General features: G+C 49.5%; 1 protein-coding gene and 2 non-coding genes across 6 annotated transcripts; 1 reads left to right on the plus strand and 2 right to left on the minus strand.

Moving 5' to 3' along the window:
- The first annotated feature begins 5,268 nt into the window (after nucleotides 1-5,268).
- On the plus strand, nucleotides 5,269-17,966 carry LOC116450310 (mitotic-spindle organizing protein 2B-like). 4 transcript variants are annotated; one of them, XM_032122629.1, is made up of 5 exons: nucleotides 5,274-5,448; nucleotides 5,540-5,676; nucleotides 10,703-10,880; nucleotides 14,257-14,420; nucleotides 15,867-16,014. In XM_032122629.1, exons 1-4 carry the CDS (start codon nucleotides 5,300-5,302, stop codon nucleotides 14,408-14,410), a joined length of 618 nt encoding a protein of 205 aa, XP_031978520.1. In that variant the 5' UTR covers nucleotides 5,274-5,299; the 3' UTR covers nucleotides 14,411-14,420; nucleotides 15,867-16,014. The 4 variants fall into 4 exon arrangements, with proteins under 4 accessions (XP_031978522.1, XP_031978520.1, XP_031978521.1 ...); XM_032122630.1 differs by lacking the exon at nucleotides 14,257-14,420 and having other exon boundaries at nucleotides 15,867-15,959; XM_032122631.1 differs by lacking the exons at nucleotides 10,703-10,880; nucleotides 14,257-14,420 and having other exon boundaries at nucleotides 5,269-5,448; nucleotides 15,867-17,966.
- Nucleotides 17,967-18,581: 615 nt separating this feature from the next.
- TRNAI-AAU lies at nucleotides 18,582-18,655 on the minus strand. The gene has a single exon. It is a non-coding gene; the product is annotated as a tRNA-Ile (tRNA).
- An 80-nt stretch (nucleotides 18,656-18,735) lies between these two features.
- On the minus strand, nucleotides 18,736-18,807 carry TRNAM-CAU. The gene has a single exon. It is a non-coding gene; the product is annotated as a tRNA-Met (tRNA).
- Nucleotides 18,808-20,494: the final 1,687 nt, after the last annotated feature.

The raw sequence follows: 20,494 nt of genomic DNA on the forward strand, positions 1-20,494 counted from the left end.
GACCAGCAGGACTGCCCTGCAGCTCCGCTGTGTGTCCAAGTGCTTCAGGAAAGTGGCTCTTGATCATTGCTGTGGGAGTTACATCCCGCCTGAGCCCCTTCTTCTCCAGGCTAAAGAAGTGAAACTCCCTTGTTCTGCCCCTGACCATCCTCAGCAGGACTCTCTGACTCTCTTCATGTACTTGGAAATAGTATCCAAGTGGGGTCTCACTAATGCCAGATAAAGGGAAATAACCCCTTCCTTTGTCCTGACCACCAAAAATATGTTTCCAGTTCTGGCATCCTCAGTGATGGAATGTGAACAGCAGGTCCCCAGAAAATTTGAACTGAATTTCTCTTCAAAGGGTATTTTAGTGCTGCCTTTGCTGTCCTGTGACTGAAGTGAGCATTGTTTGGGAATGAGGTGGGTGAGGGCAGGCATCCACCAGGGCTAGAGAGGTGACAGGGATCCCCATTCATGAGGACGCTAATCCCCAGGAGGGACAAGGGCGTGAGCAACCTTATGTGGTTTTGAGGTTAACCCTGTTGGGAGCATAAAGTTTGACCAAAGACCTTTGTTTGTAATAATTCCCAATCCACTTGTCCAGCAATCCCCTGTGTTTTCCGAACTGCCTGTGTTCTGTGTCCCTCCTCCCAGTAAGTGAAACAGCTCTGTCATTCATCGCCGGTTGCTAGTCCCTCACTAAGCCCTCCATAATTGCCAGGCTGGTTTAGCATACTGCAGGTCCTGATAATGAAGGAAGGAAGTTTGTTTTGTAATTGGATTAGCACTGTTGGGAACAGCTCATGCACAGTGTCAGGGCTGAGCTGGTGTGGCCCCGGCCTTGTGCCGCTCTGACTGGTTGTGGCTCTGCCTGGGGCTGTATTACCCCTCCACAGGACTTCACTGCCCAAAATGATGCTCACAGGGCTGTCTCCCATGCAGACAGGCGGAAGGAGTTCAGGCTGTTCAGCCTGGAGAGGACAAGACTCCAGGGAGACCTTAAAAACCCCTTCCAGTGCTTACAGGGCACAGAGCTGCAGAGGGACTTTGAACAAGGGCCTGGAGTGACAAGATGAGGCAGTGGTTTCAAACTGAAAGAGGGCAGGTTTAAATGAGATAGGAAAAAATTCTTGGCTGTGAGGGTGGTGAGGCCCTGGCACAGGGTGCCCAGAGCAGCTGTGGCTGCCCCTGAATCCCTGGAAGTGTCCAAGGCCAGGTTGGACAGGGCTTGGAGCAACCTAGTTTAGTGGAAGGTGTCCCTGCCCATGGCAGGGGATTGGAACATGATGAGCTTTAATGTCCCTTCCAATCCAAACCATTCTGTGATTCTATGAAAAGATGTAGTTTTGCAGGATGGAGGCAACCAAGAGGGATAAAAGACTGATGGAGGGCAGAATTGGAGCTTGCCCACCTGGGAAGCTGGGGTGTGTTCACTGACTTCCGTCCCTAATGTCTCCCACCTGGTGGAAATGAAGCTCTTTGGTTAGTGCCAAGCCTCACATCACCCATCCCAGCACAAGTCATCAAGGCTCCTGAGTACCTCAGAGGTTGGAGAGAACTAGCAAATGATCCTTGTGGGACTGGGTTAAACCTTCACATTGTTTAGGGTGTGCTCTGTCATCCATGCCCCCTTCCTGCCCCTCTGGCCTGGAGAAGTTCCCTGAAGCCCAAGCCTAGTGATTAGTTTGAAACCCCAGCCCTAGCAGGGATGCTTAATTACTTGAGTGTCCCTGAGAATGCTGTGCCCTGTGTTTTGCCTCCAACCACAGCAATCTGCAGGAGAATCAGATAATAGCTCAGCTGCCAGAGTTCAGAGCAAAGGAGAAAAATTTGTTCCTGATCCTTGCAGGCTGCCAGTGGAATGTGCAGGGTAGCACATACATAGCACACATGTGCACTGGCACAGACATGGCCCAGCTGAATACCTCCTCTCCAATCTTCTCTTAAAGACCAAATGTTTTACCCAAGGGACAAGTTTCAGCTTCTGACTTGGAGACCAGCCTCACTCAGTCCCTTCAGTACTGTTCCTAGCATCCTTCCAGCCACTTTCTTGCTCCTGGTGTCCTGTTTGAAAATTGTCCCAAGACATCTCTTCTTGTATGCCTCCACCTAATTTTGAGTCTACACCTGTGAATAGTTCTCTCCTTTTCCATGCACAGTTTTGGAGGCCTGTCTCCAAACCAGCATGCTCAGGCACATAGAAGGGGAAATTGTTTTAAGCTAAAGGAACATCGATTTAGATTAGATACAAGAAGATTTTTACAGTGTGGGTGGTGAAACCCTGATACAGGTTGCTCAGAGAGGTGGTGGAGATCCCATGTGTGGAAACGTTCAAGGCTACATTGGACAGGGCTTGGAGCAACCTGATCTAATTGGAGATGTCCCTGCTCACAATAGGAGGTTGGACTAGAAGGCCTATAAAGGTCCCTTCTGACCCAAACCTAGGATTCTATGATCTTCCAGGTGAGACCATCCCAGTGCCTTGCTAGTGATGTGGCTGTGTCCCTCCCCAAAACACATCCCAGGCATGATGATTCCACACTCCCAGCCCTGCATTTCTTGCTATTAACATTAGTGGGGTCATCCCAAGACTGGGGTGGGGAACAGTGCTGGAAGCTGCTCAGAGACATCCCTTTAACATAGCCCAGCATTTACTTGGTTAGCTGGTTCCTCCTCTTGCTAAATCCATACCCATGACTTCCAGCATTGGAAATTGGTTCATACTGGGTGCAAGTCAAACTTCTTCCTTAAATCTAACCAGGCTAAATTATCATAAAAGATAGAATCATAAAATCATAGAATGGTTTGGGTTGGAAGGCACCTTAAAGCTCATCTTGTTCCAGCTCTCTGTCATGAGCAGGGACCACCTGCATTCTCTGTCCTTCCCATCTCGCTCAGCTCGATGACCTGCACAGCCACCAGTCTTTCTCTTAATTTTCACCCTGAACATGTGTGTGCTATCTTTTTCTCCATTAAATGGCAGGCCCTGACCTGTGCCTGTGTGGGACTGGCAGGCTTGCTGCATGTCCCCTCTTCCTGTCCTGTGCCTTGCTGTGCATCCACAGTGCGCTGTGATTTACTGCCTGAGCGCAGCATCGCAGCTCCTGCCCACAGTTACCTCTGCACATTCACAGCACGTCTGGCTTTGGTGTGCTCGCTCTGACCGTGCTCAGCATGTCCTGGTTGATGGGGAAGGCTCGTGCATCTCTTTGCCTCCATGTAGGGCGATGTCTGAGCAACCCCCAGCTCTTTCTGGTAACTCACTCTAAGGATTGCTGGCTCTCTGCTGCACCTAACTCCCTTTTCCTTCCACACATGCAGGTTATCAGAGCCTCCCCTGCCCCCATCTGCTCAGCCCCTCTCGTAACCATGTCCTGCAAGGGCTGAGATGCAGCCTGGCATCAACATCCTGGGCTGTCCTGGCTCATCCTTCTCTGGAAACCATGGACTGAGTGCTGACTGAGTTTTAAAGTCCTGCTAGAGGTAATGGAGAGTGTCTGGCAGGCAGCAAGACCCAGGGTCCTGCTCAGTGTCATTTAAGCCAGAGTCCCAGTTGCCGCCCGCACTGCAGCTCCAGTAACTGAGGCCTTCTCAGGGGAAGTGTATGGATTCCCAAGGACTTCCTCTACTGACCTGTTGGATTGGGAGAGCAAAAGGGAGAAACTGAGATATCAGAGCCCCCAGAAATGCTTCAGAGAAAACCTTGAAGTCCAGAGGAGAGGATTGTCACTCCAAGTCACAGACTAGGCCCATCCAGGCTTACACCAAGAAATGTGGGGAAGGTGTGACACAGCTGTGGGCTATGAAGGAAGCATGGGAGGGACAGGGTCTCCTGTCCCTTGTCCTGGGAAGGTCTCCAGCCCTGTTTGTGATGCTGGTGACCACAGCATGCAGGGAGAGCTGCCAGCTGGAACAGACTGGGGCTGGGAAGGAGGGAGGTACAAGCTGAGACTTCTCCAGCTTTTTGTACAGAAGGCAGTTCGTGGGGTTTTGTTTGTTTGTTTGTTTGTTTTTTCCCAGAGAAGTGCTGAGCTAAAAACCATCTTCCTCACTTCTGTTGTGAGTTGTAGCTGAGCTCTCACGTGCCACAGGCTGGGGGAGGTAGTTTATGTGGGACCAGGTCTGGAGACTGCACCACCCACATGATGAGGGCTCTTGCACTTGCACTCGACTTCCAGCCTGTCCCAAAGGAAGTGGCACATCATATACCAGAACAGGCAAGAGAGCAAGCACAGGGATGTTTTTCAGCGCCTTCTGCATCACAGACCCTGTACTCCCTGCTCAGCTGAGGGTCCCTCTGAAAATCCAACTTTTGGGACACCCTTAGGCTCTGTGGCTTTGGCATTGGCAGCCCTGCAGACAGCACAGTAATTTGTGCTGGCAGCAGCTTCTCCTACTCAAAACACAGCCATAATTGTTCTTGCTGGGCTGGTCCTGCTTGGGGCCATAAGGAGCAAGATCCTTTTTTTATCATCATCCATCTCATTCCTGTCTTGGCAGCTGCAGTAAATGTCTGTCAGCAAGGCCATCAGGGCACAAGGTCGGGTCAGCTGTGGCAGGGGATGATTTTGACAGACTCACAGGTTGCTTGGGATGTGGAGTGGGAGCACTTTTCTCCTGTGGCTTGGTGTAGGGATGGGATGGGGTCTCTCATGGCAGTGCTGGGGGGACACGGTGACCCCTCTGTTCTGCTCTCCATTAGCAGCGCAGCTCCGGGGTCTGTGTGTGCTGGGCCAGGGTCAGCGGGAATGGGCCATCCCTCCCTGATGGCAACAGCTCATTTCCATTTAGATAGAAGAATTTCAATCTCAGTTTGCCAGCTCTTCGCCACGGTGCAACTCAAGACCCAAATTTCCTGAGCAACGCCAGATGCTCTCTGGGCTCGGGGACTGCAGCGCGTTCGGGGGAGCTGCCGCCCGGCCCTGGGGACAGTTGGGGGCGAGAACACCGGTTCTGTGTAGCTGCGCTCGTTCCCACGGCATCTCCGCATCCGAAACTGCCGTACTGCCCTTAGCGCGCCCAGCGGCCCTCGCTGGGTTCTGCCCTGCTCTGGAGCAGAGGCACCCGCGGGGAGGCCGCGCGGAGGGCAGCGGGGCAGATACGGGACACCGGACACCGCGCCCCAGACCCTGTCACTGCCCGGGCGCTGCGGCGGCGCCGGGCAGGGGCCCGCGGCTGGAGCGCGGCTGCCGCCTGCCGGGAGCAGCAGGGCCGGCCCGGCGGGGGCGGGGCCGCCAGGAGGCGCGGCCGGGGGCGAGGAGGCGCGGCCGGGGGCGAGGAGGCGCGGCCGGGGGCGAGGAGGCGCGGCCGCACAGCCATGTCGGAGGCGGCGGCGGGAATGGCGGCGGCGGCGGCACCGATGGCGGAGGCGCGGCTGCGGCGGAAGCAGCTGCTGAGCGCGGAGGAGGCGGAGCTGTTCGAGCTGGCGCAGGCGGCGGGCAGCGGGCTGGACCCGGAGGTGTTCCGGTGAGCGGCAGGGGCGGCCCCCGCGGGAGCCGCCGGTGCCGCCGGAGTCCCCTCTGACGGGTGCTCTCGGTGCCGGGTGTCCCCCCCGCAGGGTGCTGCTGGACCTGCTGCGCATGAACGTGGCGCCGCTCGCCGTGTTCCAGGTGCTGAAGTCGATGTGCGCCGGGCAGCGGCTCCCGCCGGGGCCCGAAGGCGGTCCCGCCGCGCCGATCCCCGCCGACACCCGAGGTACGCGCCGGGCGGGGGCGGAGCGGGGCGGGCGGGGGGCGGTGCCGGGCCCTTCCCCGGTCTGTTCCCGCGCAGAGTCCCCCGAGGACGGCCGGGCCCCGCCGCCCCCCGGCCCATCGCTGCGGCCGCTGCGGCCCGGAGCGCGCCTGGCGCTGCCCCGCGCCCGGCCTGCCGCGGGAAGGGGCCCGCGGGCTGCTCGGCCGGGCCCGGGGGGCGGCTCGGGCCGAGGGGCCCGCTCGGTATGAGCCCAGGCCCGGCCGCTGCCCGCGCCCCGTTTGTCTTAATGTTCATCGTTTGTAGGCAGCGAGAGAGCCGGGGGCAGGTTGCTGTAGTACTTGTGCTGCGTTTTGTAGCCTCCCGGCTCTTCTCGCCAAGCTCTTAACAAAAAAACTCCTTTATTCTACAATATTATACAGTACTGCTTTGTTTGTATATAACTCAAAAAAAGTTAAAGTTTCCGGGCCATGAGGAATCCCCGGAAAAGGAGAGAGCTGTGATGCTTGCTTTACTCTGTCCTCACGTGTGTGGTGGCTTCTAACACCCATCCAGCGGTTTCCATCCTCTAGAAGTGGTATTTGTGTGGGAAGATGAAGTGGAAGGCTATGGGGGACTGTCAGCTAAAATAGTTACTGCTTTTGAATTCATTTATCTCTCCTTACTGCTCTAATCTCCATGAATGGTAACAACAATAGCTCTGAACTTGTGCCATATATACATATATATATATATGTAATTTTATTTTTTTCCTAGCCAGTTCTAATAAAACTTCTATTTACTCCCTGAAGTGACTTGTGGCTGGTAGCTCACCAACTCTGTGGATTACTTCCAAAACGTTTAAAAACAAGTAACTAGAGTAAGTCTGCTGTCACTAAGCCTGAATTCCCAGTGGAAAAGTTCATTTCTCTTGTGCTCAAAAATGTGTCAGAAAGGGGCAGTGGTCCCAGCAAGAGCCTGAAAGTGGATGAGATCAAGTGAAATTGTGTTGTCATGTCTTTTTCTCTCTCCTTCTCTCTGTTTCAGGGTGAAAACACTGTTGTAGGTGTTGAGTCTGTGTTGATCTATGCTGAATTTTGAGGCAAAAGTTGCAAAAGTAACTGCCAGGAAGGACTATGCTGGGAACACGGAGAATGGGGCAAGAAAGAAAAACTTGGTGGGCATAGGAGGGAGAAGAGTGAGGTTTCCCTGTCGTGATAGCATAGTAGCACTTAGTCTGGTCTCACTGCTGAGGCTGCATTGGTGGTTGGGCGTGTTTATTCTCTTGACTGTGCTTGCAAGTCCTGTAGAAAGTGAAGCTGAGAGGGGGATTCATTTGAAAAGTAGTCAGTTTTGGGAAGAAGGAATTATGCCACAATCTGGTACCTTCACAACGGCAGAGCTCAATGAGAATCCCCTCCTTTAGCAGCTGAGGGGAACTTGGGAAGTTTGCTGAAGCCCAAATAGAGTGTGTGGGTAAAGTGTCCAGGAGTCCCTGGACTCACCATGAACAGGTTTCCCTTTCTCAGGAGATGCTCTTGGTTAAGAATTCCCTGCCGAGAAGGTTGTTGTGGTGAAGAGAACAGCCTCACATGTGACTGTGAAATGACTCTGAATATGCACAGGGGCAAGGGAAGACACCTGTCTTTTTTTCTGAACAAAATGGGAGAGGTGCAGCACTTTGATTTTTTGAAGTGTGAAGCAGTGTGCTATTCTGGTACCACATTAAGAGGAAACATCCCAAAAGAGCAGAGATTTTGAACAAAAGATGCTGTTAAATTTTGCTTTCTCCTCTCCTCTGTTGGTGCTCCAGCTGTTACAGGCTGCTCAAACTGTGAAGAAATGTTGCAGTGGTTTTTGTTCCCATCTGTAATGTGGAGCAGCTTTTTTTTTCTCTCATGTATGCTCTTTGAGTGGTACTTTCTGGACAAATGAGGCTTTTTTTCTTGGACTGGGCTACTGCTATGAGCTAATTTTAGCTAGTAGTAGGCTGGCTCAGGTTTGAAACAGGCCAATAGCCACTTGTTTTTTAATCAACATTAAATTTCTCAAGATGAAAGCCAGAAGCCCTAAGGCAGAGTTGGTATGCCCTTAACTGTTGCCTCCTACCAGCCTGCTTCAGGCACCTTAGAGAGGCTGACTTTGCAGGAGTTATCTTGAGAGCTTAATTTGGTGCTCATTCTGTATCTTTAGCAGAGCATCTCCTGGTCTGAGTCAGATTTCAGTCCTACTGTGTCGAGCCAGGCTTTTCTCTCCCTAGTATCCCTTTAAAATTGATGTGTTGGAGATGCTATGATGATTTTTTGTCTTTTTTTATATATACCTTTTATATACCCTTTTATATAGTTTTTGTGCATCCCCAGTGCTTTTAGCATGCATATTTGTAATTCCTGAAGTCTGATAACTTAGCTTAGACCCAATATTCTGTTAAGCCAGGAGACCAAACATCCTGGAGGCCTTGCAGTTGGAGGCCAGAAAGCCCTATGCTATCCTGAGAAACCAAGGTCTTCCCTAGAACATCCTGTAAACTAAGATAGGCCCATCCATGGGGGGATTCCTCAGGATGGGGGCTTCATTCGAGCCTCTCACTGGAGAATGATGGATATGCTAATTTGCAAGGCCTATAAATTGTATATGTGATCTATCGTGTGTGCATTTCAGCACATTCCATCTGGATGAAGTGGTGCACCTTGAGGATCCTTAAATAAATACTGAGGTAAAAACCCCTTTTTCCCTTAACCATGTCTGGCTCTTAATTTTAAGACCAGGGAAAGGCAACATTGGTATCCTGGAGTGCTCTGGGACAAGCCCTTGGAACCAAAGGCGAAGTGTAGTGAAGATCAGGGAAAGATGGGGGTGCTTTTGGCAAATATTTTCAATATTAGTTTGGCTTTCAGTGGCCAGTTTGGCCTGTTGCTGCCTTATTTTCCATGGCTAAAATACGTTCTCAGTGCAAGTTAATGCACTGGAACTGCTGAAGCAGGAAGATTGTGCCCATCAAGCTACAGTTTTGCTGCAGATATGGTCAAACATTAAATGCTAATCTTGGATTTGCCCTCTTTGCAAGCTGTTGCTCAGTAATGGTGCTGAAGAGGCAGTTGGGCCTCCTCTTTCTTTTCACTTTCATCCTTGACCAAATTCCGATGGACAGCACTTCTATACCTTGTCAGAAGACTTGGTCTTCCCAGCTGTGTCAGGTTTTTTGTTTTCTGTAAGCCTGTGTTAAATTGGAGCCCTAACTCACTTTGAATAAAGCTTCTCTTTTTAGTTTCTGCCAGCCCAGGTGACTTTGCTGTCACTCAGCATTCACTGACATGAGCTAATTCCGTTGTGAATAAAATTACCATTGAAAAGCTAACGCTCAGAAAATGGTTTAGGCAGAATGTAAGCTCAGCAGGGGCTTATCACAACTTTAGTCCTGTGTTTTCATTTCTGTGAGTATAAGAAGTGCTGGTAAGATCTTGTTAATATGAAGGACATGTTTTGTCCAGTCTTCCTTGTAAGGATCACAGAATCAGAGAATGGTTTGGGTTGGAAGGACCTTAAAGCTCATCTCATTCCACTCCCTACCATGGGCAGGGACACCTTCCACTATCCCAGATTGCTCCAAGCCACATCCAGTCTGGCTTTGGGTATTTCAAGGGATGGGGCAACCACAGCTTCTCTGGGCAGTCTGTTCCAGGGCCTCACAGCCCTCAGAGAGAAGAATTTCTTCCCAGTACCTGATCTAAACTTATCATCCTTCAACTTGAAAAAGAATCACTTCTCTTTCACTGAGCTTTCTAGTTCTGGGCACAGTCCAAGTCCATCCTTCAGGAGTTCGGTAAGTGTTAACAGGGTGTCTGGGGGTGTCCTCTGGGCTGGATCTGTTCTGCAGGAGCATTTGGTTTGCCTTGCCTTGCCTCCTTTCCCTTTAGGAGCTGCTGTAGAGAAGGGGAACTTAAGCACTACCTGCTGTTGGCTCTGCAATCTCGTTGGAAGATGCTCCTTCCATTTAAGAAGAGGATGGTGCAGCTTCCATGCAGGACCAGGCATTTGGCGAGGGAAAATGCCTCTTCTGCATTGCTGGGACTTGTGTGTGTGGTTACAGCCCAAGCTCTGTGCTTGTATCAAGAACAGTGATTGTCCTGTGCAGGCTTCTCAAGCTGCTTCACGGCTTTCGGCTCAGCCCCTGCACTCCCTCCCCTGTCAGAAGGCAGACAAGTGGCTGAAGGAATCCAGGTCTCACCAAAGATCACCCAGGCCTGTTCTGCACCAGTTGTAGCAGTAATGAGATCCTGGCTTAGGCTTCCCAGTACATCATGGTGCAGGGAGGCTTTTTAAAACAGCTGAGTAAGGCTGACTCAGCAGTTCTGATCAGCACTATTGGTAGTGAGGGGTGCCTGTAGTTATTTCAGCTTTTGTGCTGATGAAGCATCAGAGGGAGTCTGAAATGAGTGACTTTGTGTTTTCCCAGAGAACACAGCCATGGCGTTCTGTGTTGGCTGGTAACTGAATCCATGACAGCTGCCTGCAAATTGCTGTGTGTGGTTTTTAGAGCATCCATCTGGCATATTTAGCTGGATGCAACTTAATGCGAGCTATGTTCAAAATGGTCCCTCAGCATTTGATTTGGGAGGGAAAGTGCTGGTTTGAAAGAGAAAGAAATTCCCAGGTATCCTTTTGTGTGTGTGAGGGGGAGGGTTCTGTTAAGGACAGTGGTGTTGAGATTGGCCTAGACTAAACGTGTATAATTAAGTGTCCCATTTTCTCACATACTATTTCTGTGCTTTCTGTTTCCATCAGCCAGCCCTCAAGTCCCTGCTGGTTCCCATGCAGTTTTCTACCCCTCCATACACATGCATATGTCAATGCCCTGCTCTTTTTTTTAGGCTGATGAATAGTCTTTGATGCTTCTCTCACTCTTTGAACTCCAGCCTCTTTTTTCACATTCCCCACTTCCCCAGAAAGTGTCTTCACATAAAATTACTTCCCGAAGTTTTACCCCAGCTGATTTCTCTTCTGAATGTGTTGTTAACCTGAGCTTGCTTTTCAAAACCTGTCTCCTTTGTAGGCCTGTCACTTGATGTGTGGCTTTTAAGGCAGCAAGGAACTGACACAGGAAGAAAGGAGTTGTGCATAGCAGGGGTCAGAATGCTCTCCTGCCCAGGGAAACTGTCACAAACTCCAGTACCTGTTGGAAAAGCCACGGAGCCCATCACGAGCCATGGGCTCTGTCAAAGGTTCCCAGGGTGAGTTTTTATGGTCTGTGTGGAAAAATACGCTGTGGAGAATCACAAGTCCTTTTCTGCCCCAGCATTTTTAACTACTTTCTTCCTGTGTAAATACTTAGGTACAGTCAAGGTCTCAGAATTGTAAGTGTTGCTGTTCAGTTGTTTCCTAAATACTCCTCCGTGTATTACACAGCTTGTTGCCAATTTGTCCTTCATGTGTGTTCTTGCCATCTTTGCGGTTTTTGTGTCCTTCCCTGTTCATCCCTTTTTCTCACTTCTTGTTTCTTTCCCCTTGTGCTGTCTGTCTTTAGCTGTGACCAGCCTTTTGCAGTGGTGACTCTTGGGTGCTGCTGGCTGGCCACACTAGCTGCTTTGCATTCCTCTTCCACTCAGCCTTGAGCTATCTCAGGGTTCGACTTGATGTGGGATTTGTAGTGTAGACTTCTGTATTAAGGAGATAAGGATAATGCTGACAAGGAGAATGCTGTGTAAAGCTCTGGTATTGCAGAGGGAATCCCCATGGAGATGCTAAGGATTTATCGTAAATTTATTTAATCTGGGGTTTATACATCATACACTGAATTTTCCTGTGGATTATACAGGCTATTATGCTTTAATTGTAAATTAAATGTCTCCATGGGATCTGAGTGGTGGCAATGTGTGCCTTGCACCTGAAAATATTCCCAGACACTTTGTGGTCTGCATGTCTTCTCTGAAAAACTGTAGAATGACCTATTGGTGACTTAAATAGGACTAATCAAAGGACTAATAGAGTCCTGATCATGGTTTTCTTACTTTGTTGCTCATACTCAGGTTTTTTCCAGTACTCCATCAATACCATTCCAATGAGTGGATTTCCTACACTCACTGAGGAGCAATTGGGTTGCCTTCAGGATTTTATCCTACAACTCTCGCTCCCTCCAGCTTTTCCTACCATAAACAATAGAATTTAGGCCTTCTGAATTAGAGGCCTTTATTCATGTTTTGTGAAGTGATGGACATGGTAAATACATGGGACAAGTTCTATGCACAAAGAATTCCTGATGCGAAGTTGTTGCTGTTCCTCTCCCTTCCCCCTCAGGCTCACATTCTAAAATGAGTGATTTTTCTGTATTGTAGGCAACTGACTAGCTTCAATTTATAGACCTCTGTCATCTTCTGGTACAGAAATTATAATTATGTCAGTTATTTTAGAACCGATAAAAAATTTTCTCACCTGTAATGTACTTTTTTGGATGGCTGAAATTGCCTTGGTTGAAAGTTCCTGTACCTTTCCTCTCCCAGAAAGTAGTAATAAATTTTGATCCTCTCAAAATACAGGTGAAGGAGTCTTTTCTACTTCAGGAGAAACAGCAGACTAACTGCTTTTATTTCTTCTTCCTTATCCCAGTAATAACTTGCAAAAAGTCTAGGCTGAAATGTCACCTGCTGTGGCTCTAGTCCCAAAAGAATAGGTGGCCATGGAGGTTTCTCTCCCATCACACTTTCCCCACGGGAGCTTTGCAGGTTTACCTGAGGCTCTGAGCTTTTCTCGCTGCTGACGTTCAGCTAAATGCTGCACTGGGATAATTTTTTCAGTATGTCTTTTTTGGCTGATTATCAAGCTTTTTTCCTCCTCTTTTTCATGCTCTGCAAGGCAAGAAAGGAAAGGGATTTAGAGGAATACTGTAAATGCCAGACTTGTCATGTGTGGTTTTGTGGCAAAGTAATGAGATATGAGTTTGAATGATAACTCAATGATAATTAATTATTTCCCCCCACCCTACCAAAGAAACACTCAAAAAATCTTATGATTATAGATTCAATAGAGCTCTCCATGAAAAATGAGGGACCTTTTCCCCATCTTCTCTTTCTGTAATCTTATGTGCAAGAGAAAGAGAGAAAATGAGATAGCCCAAGTGTGGTGGTGAAAACTAGTAAAATGAGGAGCGACCAGGGACACGTGAGAATTTGTAGGGAAAAGGCTGGTGTGCTTCATGTTGATCAGTGATGGGAGAGAAGCTCTTGTGGCTCTGCTGAGCAGTCTTGAAGGGAACTATTTATCAAAAGAGCAGGAGAGGTGAATGATTTGGGCTCTTGAGTGATGTTTTGGTTCTGGAAAGAGCCCAGGTTAGGTATTAACTGTTGAAGATGTGGCAGCAGCTTTGAAGACCTAAGAATTGTGTTGTAGAAGAGAACAACTTGTGGAGTTGATGGCAATATGCACTGCAGGAGATATCTTGAGAGTGTTGCAGCCCTGGTATCCCTGACTGTGCTACAAGTAAATGTACCAACAGACATTTATGTATTTATTTATTTACCAGTGAGAGAAAAATCTGTAGTCCTTGTTACTGCTCAGAGGCAGGAAAGGATCCCTTGAGGAAAGCAGTAGGTTGAGTAGAGAGGGGACTGAAAGAGAAAAGCTTTAAATTTCTACATCTGAAAGCATATTTGGGGTTGGGGTTCCTTTCTTGCCTCCTGCTTGACATAAGGCAGTGCTTCTTTCTCCCTCTGGTACTTAAGACTGCTTGTGTGCACATACCATTCTTCCCAAACTGTGCCTGGCTCTCGAGGAGATAAACAGCTCCTGCTTCTGGGGTCATCTTTGGGGAGGCACATATTTGATTAGTCTCTCTCTTGGCTTGTCTCTTGCTTCCGTAGCTATTTGGGCTGCAGTTATTCTCTGGCAGCCAGACATATTCAAGATAAGGACCTGTTACTGGTCTCACAGGGGAACGACTTCTCTTCCTGAGCCAAGCAGAAGAAAAACTTGGGTGATGAACTGACCAAAACCCCCACACCCTGCCTCCCTCTGCTGTTCATGGGAAGGAGGGAGGAGTTGGGGGAAGAAAAGATGTTTTTAAGGACTTATTTTACCTCTCATTATCCTTCTCTGATTTTCTTAGTAATAAACTCACTTTGTACCTCTAAGATGAGCCCATTTTGCCCTTGGGAGTGTTTTCTCCCAGTCCTTAACTCATGAACCCTTTGTTAAATTTTCTTTCCTCTGCCCAGCTGTAACAAGGGAGGGTGAGTGAATGGCTTTTGGGGGTGCCTGGCATTTGGCCAGTGTCAAACCACGGCAGTCACCAAGGAAAATATCAGTGAAATCCTTTTTGTTCGTCTGTACTACTTGAATTACAGAGAGTTTATGGTCCTTGAGCTGCTTTTGTGCTTTGTGGTAATTGTATCTTTTATCTCTGATAGTGTAACTGAGGGAAGCACAAACTGTATACCTGTCCCAGCACACTTCAGGAGCTGTCCTTGTCTGGTCTGCACAGACTGCTTCCAAAAATACACTGGGTATTTATGCAGTTTCACTGGTTTGTTTTACTGTGATTTCAAGGCTAGGGGGATGGACAGCACATGCTTTGAGTGCAGCTTCTCTTCAGTCAAATGATTCTTTCTCCCCAAGTTGTTTTCAGAACGTTGAGGGCCTGAGTCCAGTGGTGCTTAAGGGTACCGGTGTGTGTGTATACATACCTGGGTTGAGGACCTGCCCTCTCAGCGGACAGATGCTTGTGAGAAGGGGGAGGACATTCACCTGGGGGCATGTCTGGGATTGCTAAAAGCATCATGGTGAATAATGCTTTTATTCTTGCCACTTTTTCTCTCAAATACTGTGAGATCACGTATTGCCTTTGCACAGTGTGTTTGTTTTCATGGACAGCACTTGCTTTAGTGAAGCTGCTTAAAGTGCCTGAGCTACTACACAGCTGCCAAGGCTGGTTGGCTGGCATGGGATGGTGACTGCTGGCACGTCGTTGCCGTGCTTGACAAGAAGAGAGTTTTCTAAGAGCACCTGACTTGGCTGGGATAAGTGAATGGATTTTTGTGCCACCCAAATTTTAACAGATGAATAGTGGCCACCTGCTCTTACTTGGAAGTTCTCAGATTGTCTTTGTGGTGCCAGCAGGGTGTTAACTGGTGGTATTGATGTGAGTCCTGTTCCCAGACAGCTGCTCCAAGGAGACAGGATGGTCTGATAAGTAACAGTCCTCTGTCCGTAGCACAGATGATCCAAGATAAAAGATTTCCAAACCATGTCCATGGAGACTCTAGAGTGTAGAGCAGCTGTTGGTATTGTGGAAGTTGCTCTGATAATGGTTGCCAAAATGTCACTCTTCATTTTAATTGCATGCATGTAACTACAGCCCACTGTATTCCTGTTTTGTTTTCTCCTTGCTATTATTCATTTTTATGGTGCTTCATGGAGGTTGGCGTCTTTAGTAAAAGCTGTGCATCACTTTCTTTTTATTCTCTTTCCTAAAGTGAGTCCTACTTCTCACTTGAGGGAGTGGCAGGAAAAGTCAGTGTCCCTCATCCCCTCCTGACATTTGTGTCAGCAGTACCGAGTCTGTCACTCTCTGCTCTGACAGGATCCTGTTGCCCCTTGCCTCCCTCAGCTTCTGCCATTGTACCCACTGCTGCTCCCTGCTCCTGCTCTGCCTCTCAGAGCCCATCAGTTGTGCCCCCAGGAGGGGAACTCTCACCTCCTGAACTCAGTAAGAACACTGGAAGTCCTGTGTAGAAAAACACCAGAAGATGTCTTGAAAACACCAGAAAATTATAAGAAATCCAAATCTGCTCATTGAGTGACAGAAGTGATATGGAGAGAAGTGTTTGTGATCTGATGATGTGGCAGCAGCCTCAGATGCTGGTGGACACTGGCACATCCTTTCACTTATCCCAGCTCAAGGTGTTGGAAGCTCTTGGTGTTCCAGCAGTGCTGTTTGCTATGCTGCTGTTCCTGTGCGGAGTGAGTGGAACAAAGTGGCTGGTTACTTTGTAGATTAAACCTCATGAAAATTAAAAATGCTTCCACTGCAACTTTGGGTTTTGCAGCACCAATACCTGTTGGGCTGAATTCACCAATTTGCTTTCTGCACTGGATGCTGAAGATGTTTGTGAGATCTAATGGAGTTTTGCCTCCTGCATGGTTCCTGAGGAACGCTTGTGGCTATCTGCTGTGCAGTGATGCTTGGGTTGGGATGTGAAAATTAATGGATATATTTATTTATTCAGGGAGAAATAAAACCAGCTCTGCTGTCAGTGGGACACAGATTCTGGCCGAAAGAAGCAGCCGGGAAGGATCTGCCCAGAGGATGCCCCGACAGCCGAGTGTGAGCCGTATGCAGAAGGCAGGAACCTCTGGGAAGAACACTGGGGGAGGCAACAGTACCTAAATCAGATCTTGGAACAGATGGGTTTTGGTGCTTGACAATGTATATAAACTGTGCTTGTTAAAGCTGCTTGTGTTGTATGTATTAACCCGCAAACATAATTTGTAATACAAGAAACAGAGCTGTTGGTTTTTATTTCCAAAAATTCCTTTGGCCACGCAGACTGCTAGGAGGTGCTCTTGCATTTGGCTTGCCCTGTTTCCCCATGTGCCTGTTTACAGCGTTCTGGCACCTATATCTGAAACCGGATTGATCTCTCCCAAAACATAATCCCATGTTCAGTCCTTCCAGTGGTGCTTGATGTGATTATTCATTTACAAAGCATTACAGCCCCCTTTGCCTCAGGAGCCTGGTCAAATGAGGAGATTGTTCCAGATAAGGGAGGGAACAGCTCCATCACTTAGGGCAAGAGACATACAAGTACCTAAAATGGGTAAGTGGGTTTCTTAGAGCTCAAGTGTTACCATGCATGGTTCCAGAGGGTCTCCAGGCAGTAGGGTGCCTCCTAATGGCTCTAGGAGCTCACGGGCTGTTAATGAATTCCATGTCCCTGATTAGGAGAAAGTGCCTCCATTCTGTGGGATTTAGATGGTGATTCCTCAAGAATCTCAAGATCTACCTCTCATAGGCCTGCTTCAACAGGTGCTAAAATGAGATTTGCAGGGTCTGGATTTCTCCTACTCTGATCAGGTAACAAAGTGCAGCTGCTTCCCTCAGTAAAAGGTGGTGGAGTTCAGAGGCCTGAGGGGGGGTAGCCAGGCACAAGTTGTGGGGCTGGGCATCGGGAGAGCAGACTTTGGCCTCTGTAGAGATCTGTATCTGGAGATACAGTCCCATGGGATCAAGCCCTGGAGGTAAGTGGCACCCAAGGAAGAAGGTTGATATTCTAGAATATCAGTGCTCAAGAGTGAGTCCTGCCTGACAACCCAGAGCTGCATCCCATGCCTGAGGTCCAGCTACAACCCTGACATCCCTTCTTAAAGCCACATCCCTGGCCCCTGTCACCCCTCACCCCATGTCCAACCCCTCTCATAACCTCAGCCTTGTTCCCTCCAGGCTCTGCAGAGCTGGAGATGCTGCTGGGGGCTGCAGTGAGCTGGGACTTGGCTGTGGTGCAGCACCTTGGGGTGGGGGCTGTTCCCTGTGGCACCTCAGGTCAGTGGCCTGGGGGCTGTAGGTCCCCTAAGGTTGCCAGGGACACTCTGGAAGGGACAGGGCAGGATGTGGGATGTTTTTGAGGGGTGTTGAGGTCAGCCAGGGCTGCAGGGAGCCCTCCTTCCCCCATGAGACAGCAGTAGGTTTTGTGATTAAAACCTCACCTCCTTGAATGAAGAGGAGCAGGGGGAGCTGGAGTAGCCCTGGGAGCCTCCCTTGTGCTAGGGGTTCCCTGTCCCAGCTGCTCCCAGGGCTCAGAGGTAGCTCCCATCCAGAAGGGTGAATGGGGCCACTATGCAGGTCACATCTGGTCCCTTGCTAGCAGCAAGTATGTCGTGCTATAGGATGGAAAGGAAGAGCATTTTGGGATTGTGACTTATGGGATGTTCAGGGGAGGAACCAAAAGTGGGGAGAAGGAGGGATCAAAGTGGTTTGGGGGAGCCATAAATGTGGGAAAATAGAGGGATAAGGATATGACAGCCTGTGTGGCTTCTAATGCCCATCTACCAGTCTGGGATTACAGATGCAGTCTGTGCCTCCTGGGGATACACACTGAGCCTTGCTGGTGGCTGATGCGGGGGACACGGATGTCTGTCACTCTTAGGGTGCTTAATCAGGTGCATGGGCAGGACACTGACTGGTGCACTTTCTGTGCAGCTGTTTGGGTGATGTTGGCTGTATTGTTGCCAAAGAGGCTTGTAAAATCCACAGATAATTTGATGAGATTTGTTTTATAAAGCAGATAAGCAAATCAAACTAATTAAAGCTCTGTCAATATTTGCATAGAGATGTGTGATGTCAAGTGGAATTTGTACTACCTGAGTAACTTCAGAATTCTCAAGATTTTATAAGGGTAACACAGAATGTGCAAACACTCACCTAATAATTGAGGGCTCTCAACCTCACAGAGTGGTCTTGGGCAGCATCCTGGCTCAAGGCAGGAGATCCCAACAGTCCTTCTCTAGGGACAACTGGCTCCACTGCCCTGCCTGCCCACCAAGGCCCCAGCTGAGTTTGATGTGTTGTCAGATGGCCACAACATCCTTGCCATCTGACCTTCAGCCCCTCCACAGCACCAGCAGATGCAATGGTTAGTGCTGCACGCCTGAATCCAGCCATGGCTCGGCTGAGATCAGTCCCGGGTCTGGAGGGCTGCTGGAGCTGGTGCACCTGCCACGAGCACCCAGTGAAATTTATCCTTAAATAGGAATGAACACCTGCAAAAGGAGGAGTAGGGAAAGCAGGGGGAGAGCCTAGCAGCTCTCCCAGTGGACCATCCAGCCAGGGCTGAGTAGTGCAGGCAGGATCCCTATTTTCCAACAGACTATTTCCCTGTACCATCATTGCCAAAAAAGGGAGGACCGGACGGGAAAAAAAAATAGAAATTCACGAAAACCTAGTGTGGCCCGTACGGGGATCGAACCCGCGACCTTGGCGTTATTAGCACCACGCTCTAACCGACTGAGCTAACCGGCCATGCTGGCAGCCGCCTCGCGCCGCCATCCCCTGCCCCGCCGCCGGCTCCACCGCCCCAGAAAAGGGAATAAAAACGCAGCTAGCAGAGGATGGTTTCGATCCATCGACCTCTGGGTTATGGGCCCAGCACGCTCCCGCTGCGCCACTCTGCTCTCGCCGGTGAAGAGGTTGTCCATGCACGGTCTCATGTCCGCTTCCGCTCTGTCCCCGGGCACGCGGCAGCGGCGGCATCGCAACCCGGGAGGCACCGACAGCCCGTGCGGGGTGACAGGAACACTCCGCTGGCCCCAAAACGGGGGCAACGAATGAATGCACTGGTGCGTGGCTGCCCCACTTGCTGTTATAGCTTTGACCCTGGCCCGGGAGCCACAGGCTAAGTGCCCACTGCGCTGCTGAAAGCAGAACAGAGACAAAGCCCATCTGGTATCTTCTGCTTTCTGGCTTGCCTGGTAGGAGCTGCCATTCACCTGTCGTGTACATCGTATTTTGGGAAAACGGGCAGGTGTCCTGTGGGGAACATATAAGAAGGCTGGTGGGTGGGTGGATTTTTGCACAAGTTTCTCACAAATTCGGGAGCATGGTTTCCCAAACTGCTGTCAGTGGGAGGTATAAATATTTTGGAAAACCCCCTGGATGAGAACATAAAGCCTGGGACTGGGGCTACTCAGCACATCACACACCTTGTATCTGCCTTGGACAGCACCACTGTGTTCACAGCAGCCTCGTGGCAGCGGGACTCAGGCGCAAAACGAGGACACGCTGTCAGCACTGCGATGTGACTCCTCATTTTGAGGAGAAGTTGAGGATGTCGCCCACGTGCTTACCCAGCACGGAGCCAGTTTTACCCTGAGGGGCTGCTGGCAGTGACTTCGTCCCTTTTCAGTCCCACAGCCTCTTTCTGACAGGCACAAGGAAGTGGGGTGGACCCCTGGGGGGTTTGTGTTTTGCCATGTTGGCGTTACCCAGATTTTTTGGATAAACCTTTTCCTTTTCTTGGTCCTGGGATGACCGTCCCCAAAAGCTGCTGACTCTATTGAGGTGTTCCTGCCTTGTAACATCAGTATCTTGCCCCCAGGGTACTGAGGTGTGTACCAGGGCCATGCTCAGAGAAAGGGATCTCTCACCTCTGAGATATTTCTGGGTCCAAGAACTGCACTGCTGCAGATGCTAAAGAAGGTGGAGAAGCCATCTTCATATAAAAGTCATATATACTACTTTTTGGCCTTGAAGACTGTCAAGAAGTGGAGTAGGTCATGCAGGAAGGTTTTGTGGCCTCTGTCCTTGGAAATCTCCAAGACCAAGCTGTATGAAGCCTGGAATAATGTGGTCTCACCCCAACAGCTGACTCTGCTTTGAGGATGAGGTGAACCAGAGATCTCCTGGGGTGCTCCCCCTCCTCTCAGGGTTGTTCTGTCTCATGAGCTGTGTCTGTATGCTCTGCTCACCTGTGGCATCCAGGAGACTGTGCCTGCTCCTACAGCCCTTGCCCATTATATTTTCCCTCAGTGTTGAAGGGCTTGAAAAAAAAGAAAGAGCCCAGGCAGCACAAGGATGAGAGACAAGGAAACAAGGATGAAGAACAGGTACATACTCCCATTTCCAGCCCAGATGTCCCTCATCCCCTGCAGTGTCTTCCCAATGGTAGTGGGTGGCTTTTTCCCATGGCACAGCTTGATGGCCTAGGGAAATCCTCCTTCGCAAGGAGGATTTCAGGTTTTGGAGTGTTCTACACCCACACTGAACAAAGTGTTTTGTGCCAAGTAAGGAAATATGGTGGCAAGTCAATGATTCACCATACGTAACTGCAGACATCTATAATTGTTGTGGACATACCCAGTG

This window comes from Corvus moneduloides, chromosome 13 (assembly GCF_009650955.1).
Source record: "Corvus moneduloides isolate bCorMon1 chromosome 13, bCorMon1.pri, whole genome shotgun sequence".
Taxonomy (NCBI): domain Eukaryota; kingdom Metazoa; phylum Chordata; class Aves; order Passeriformes; family Corvidae; genus Corvus; species Corvus moneduloides.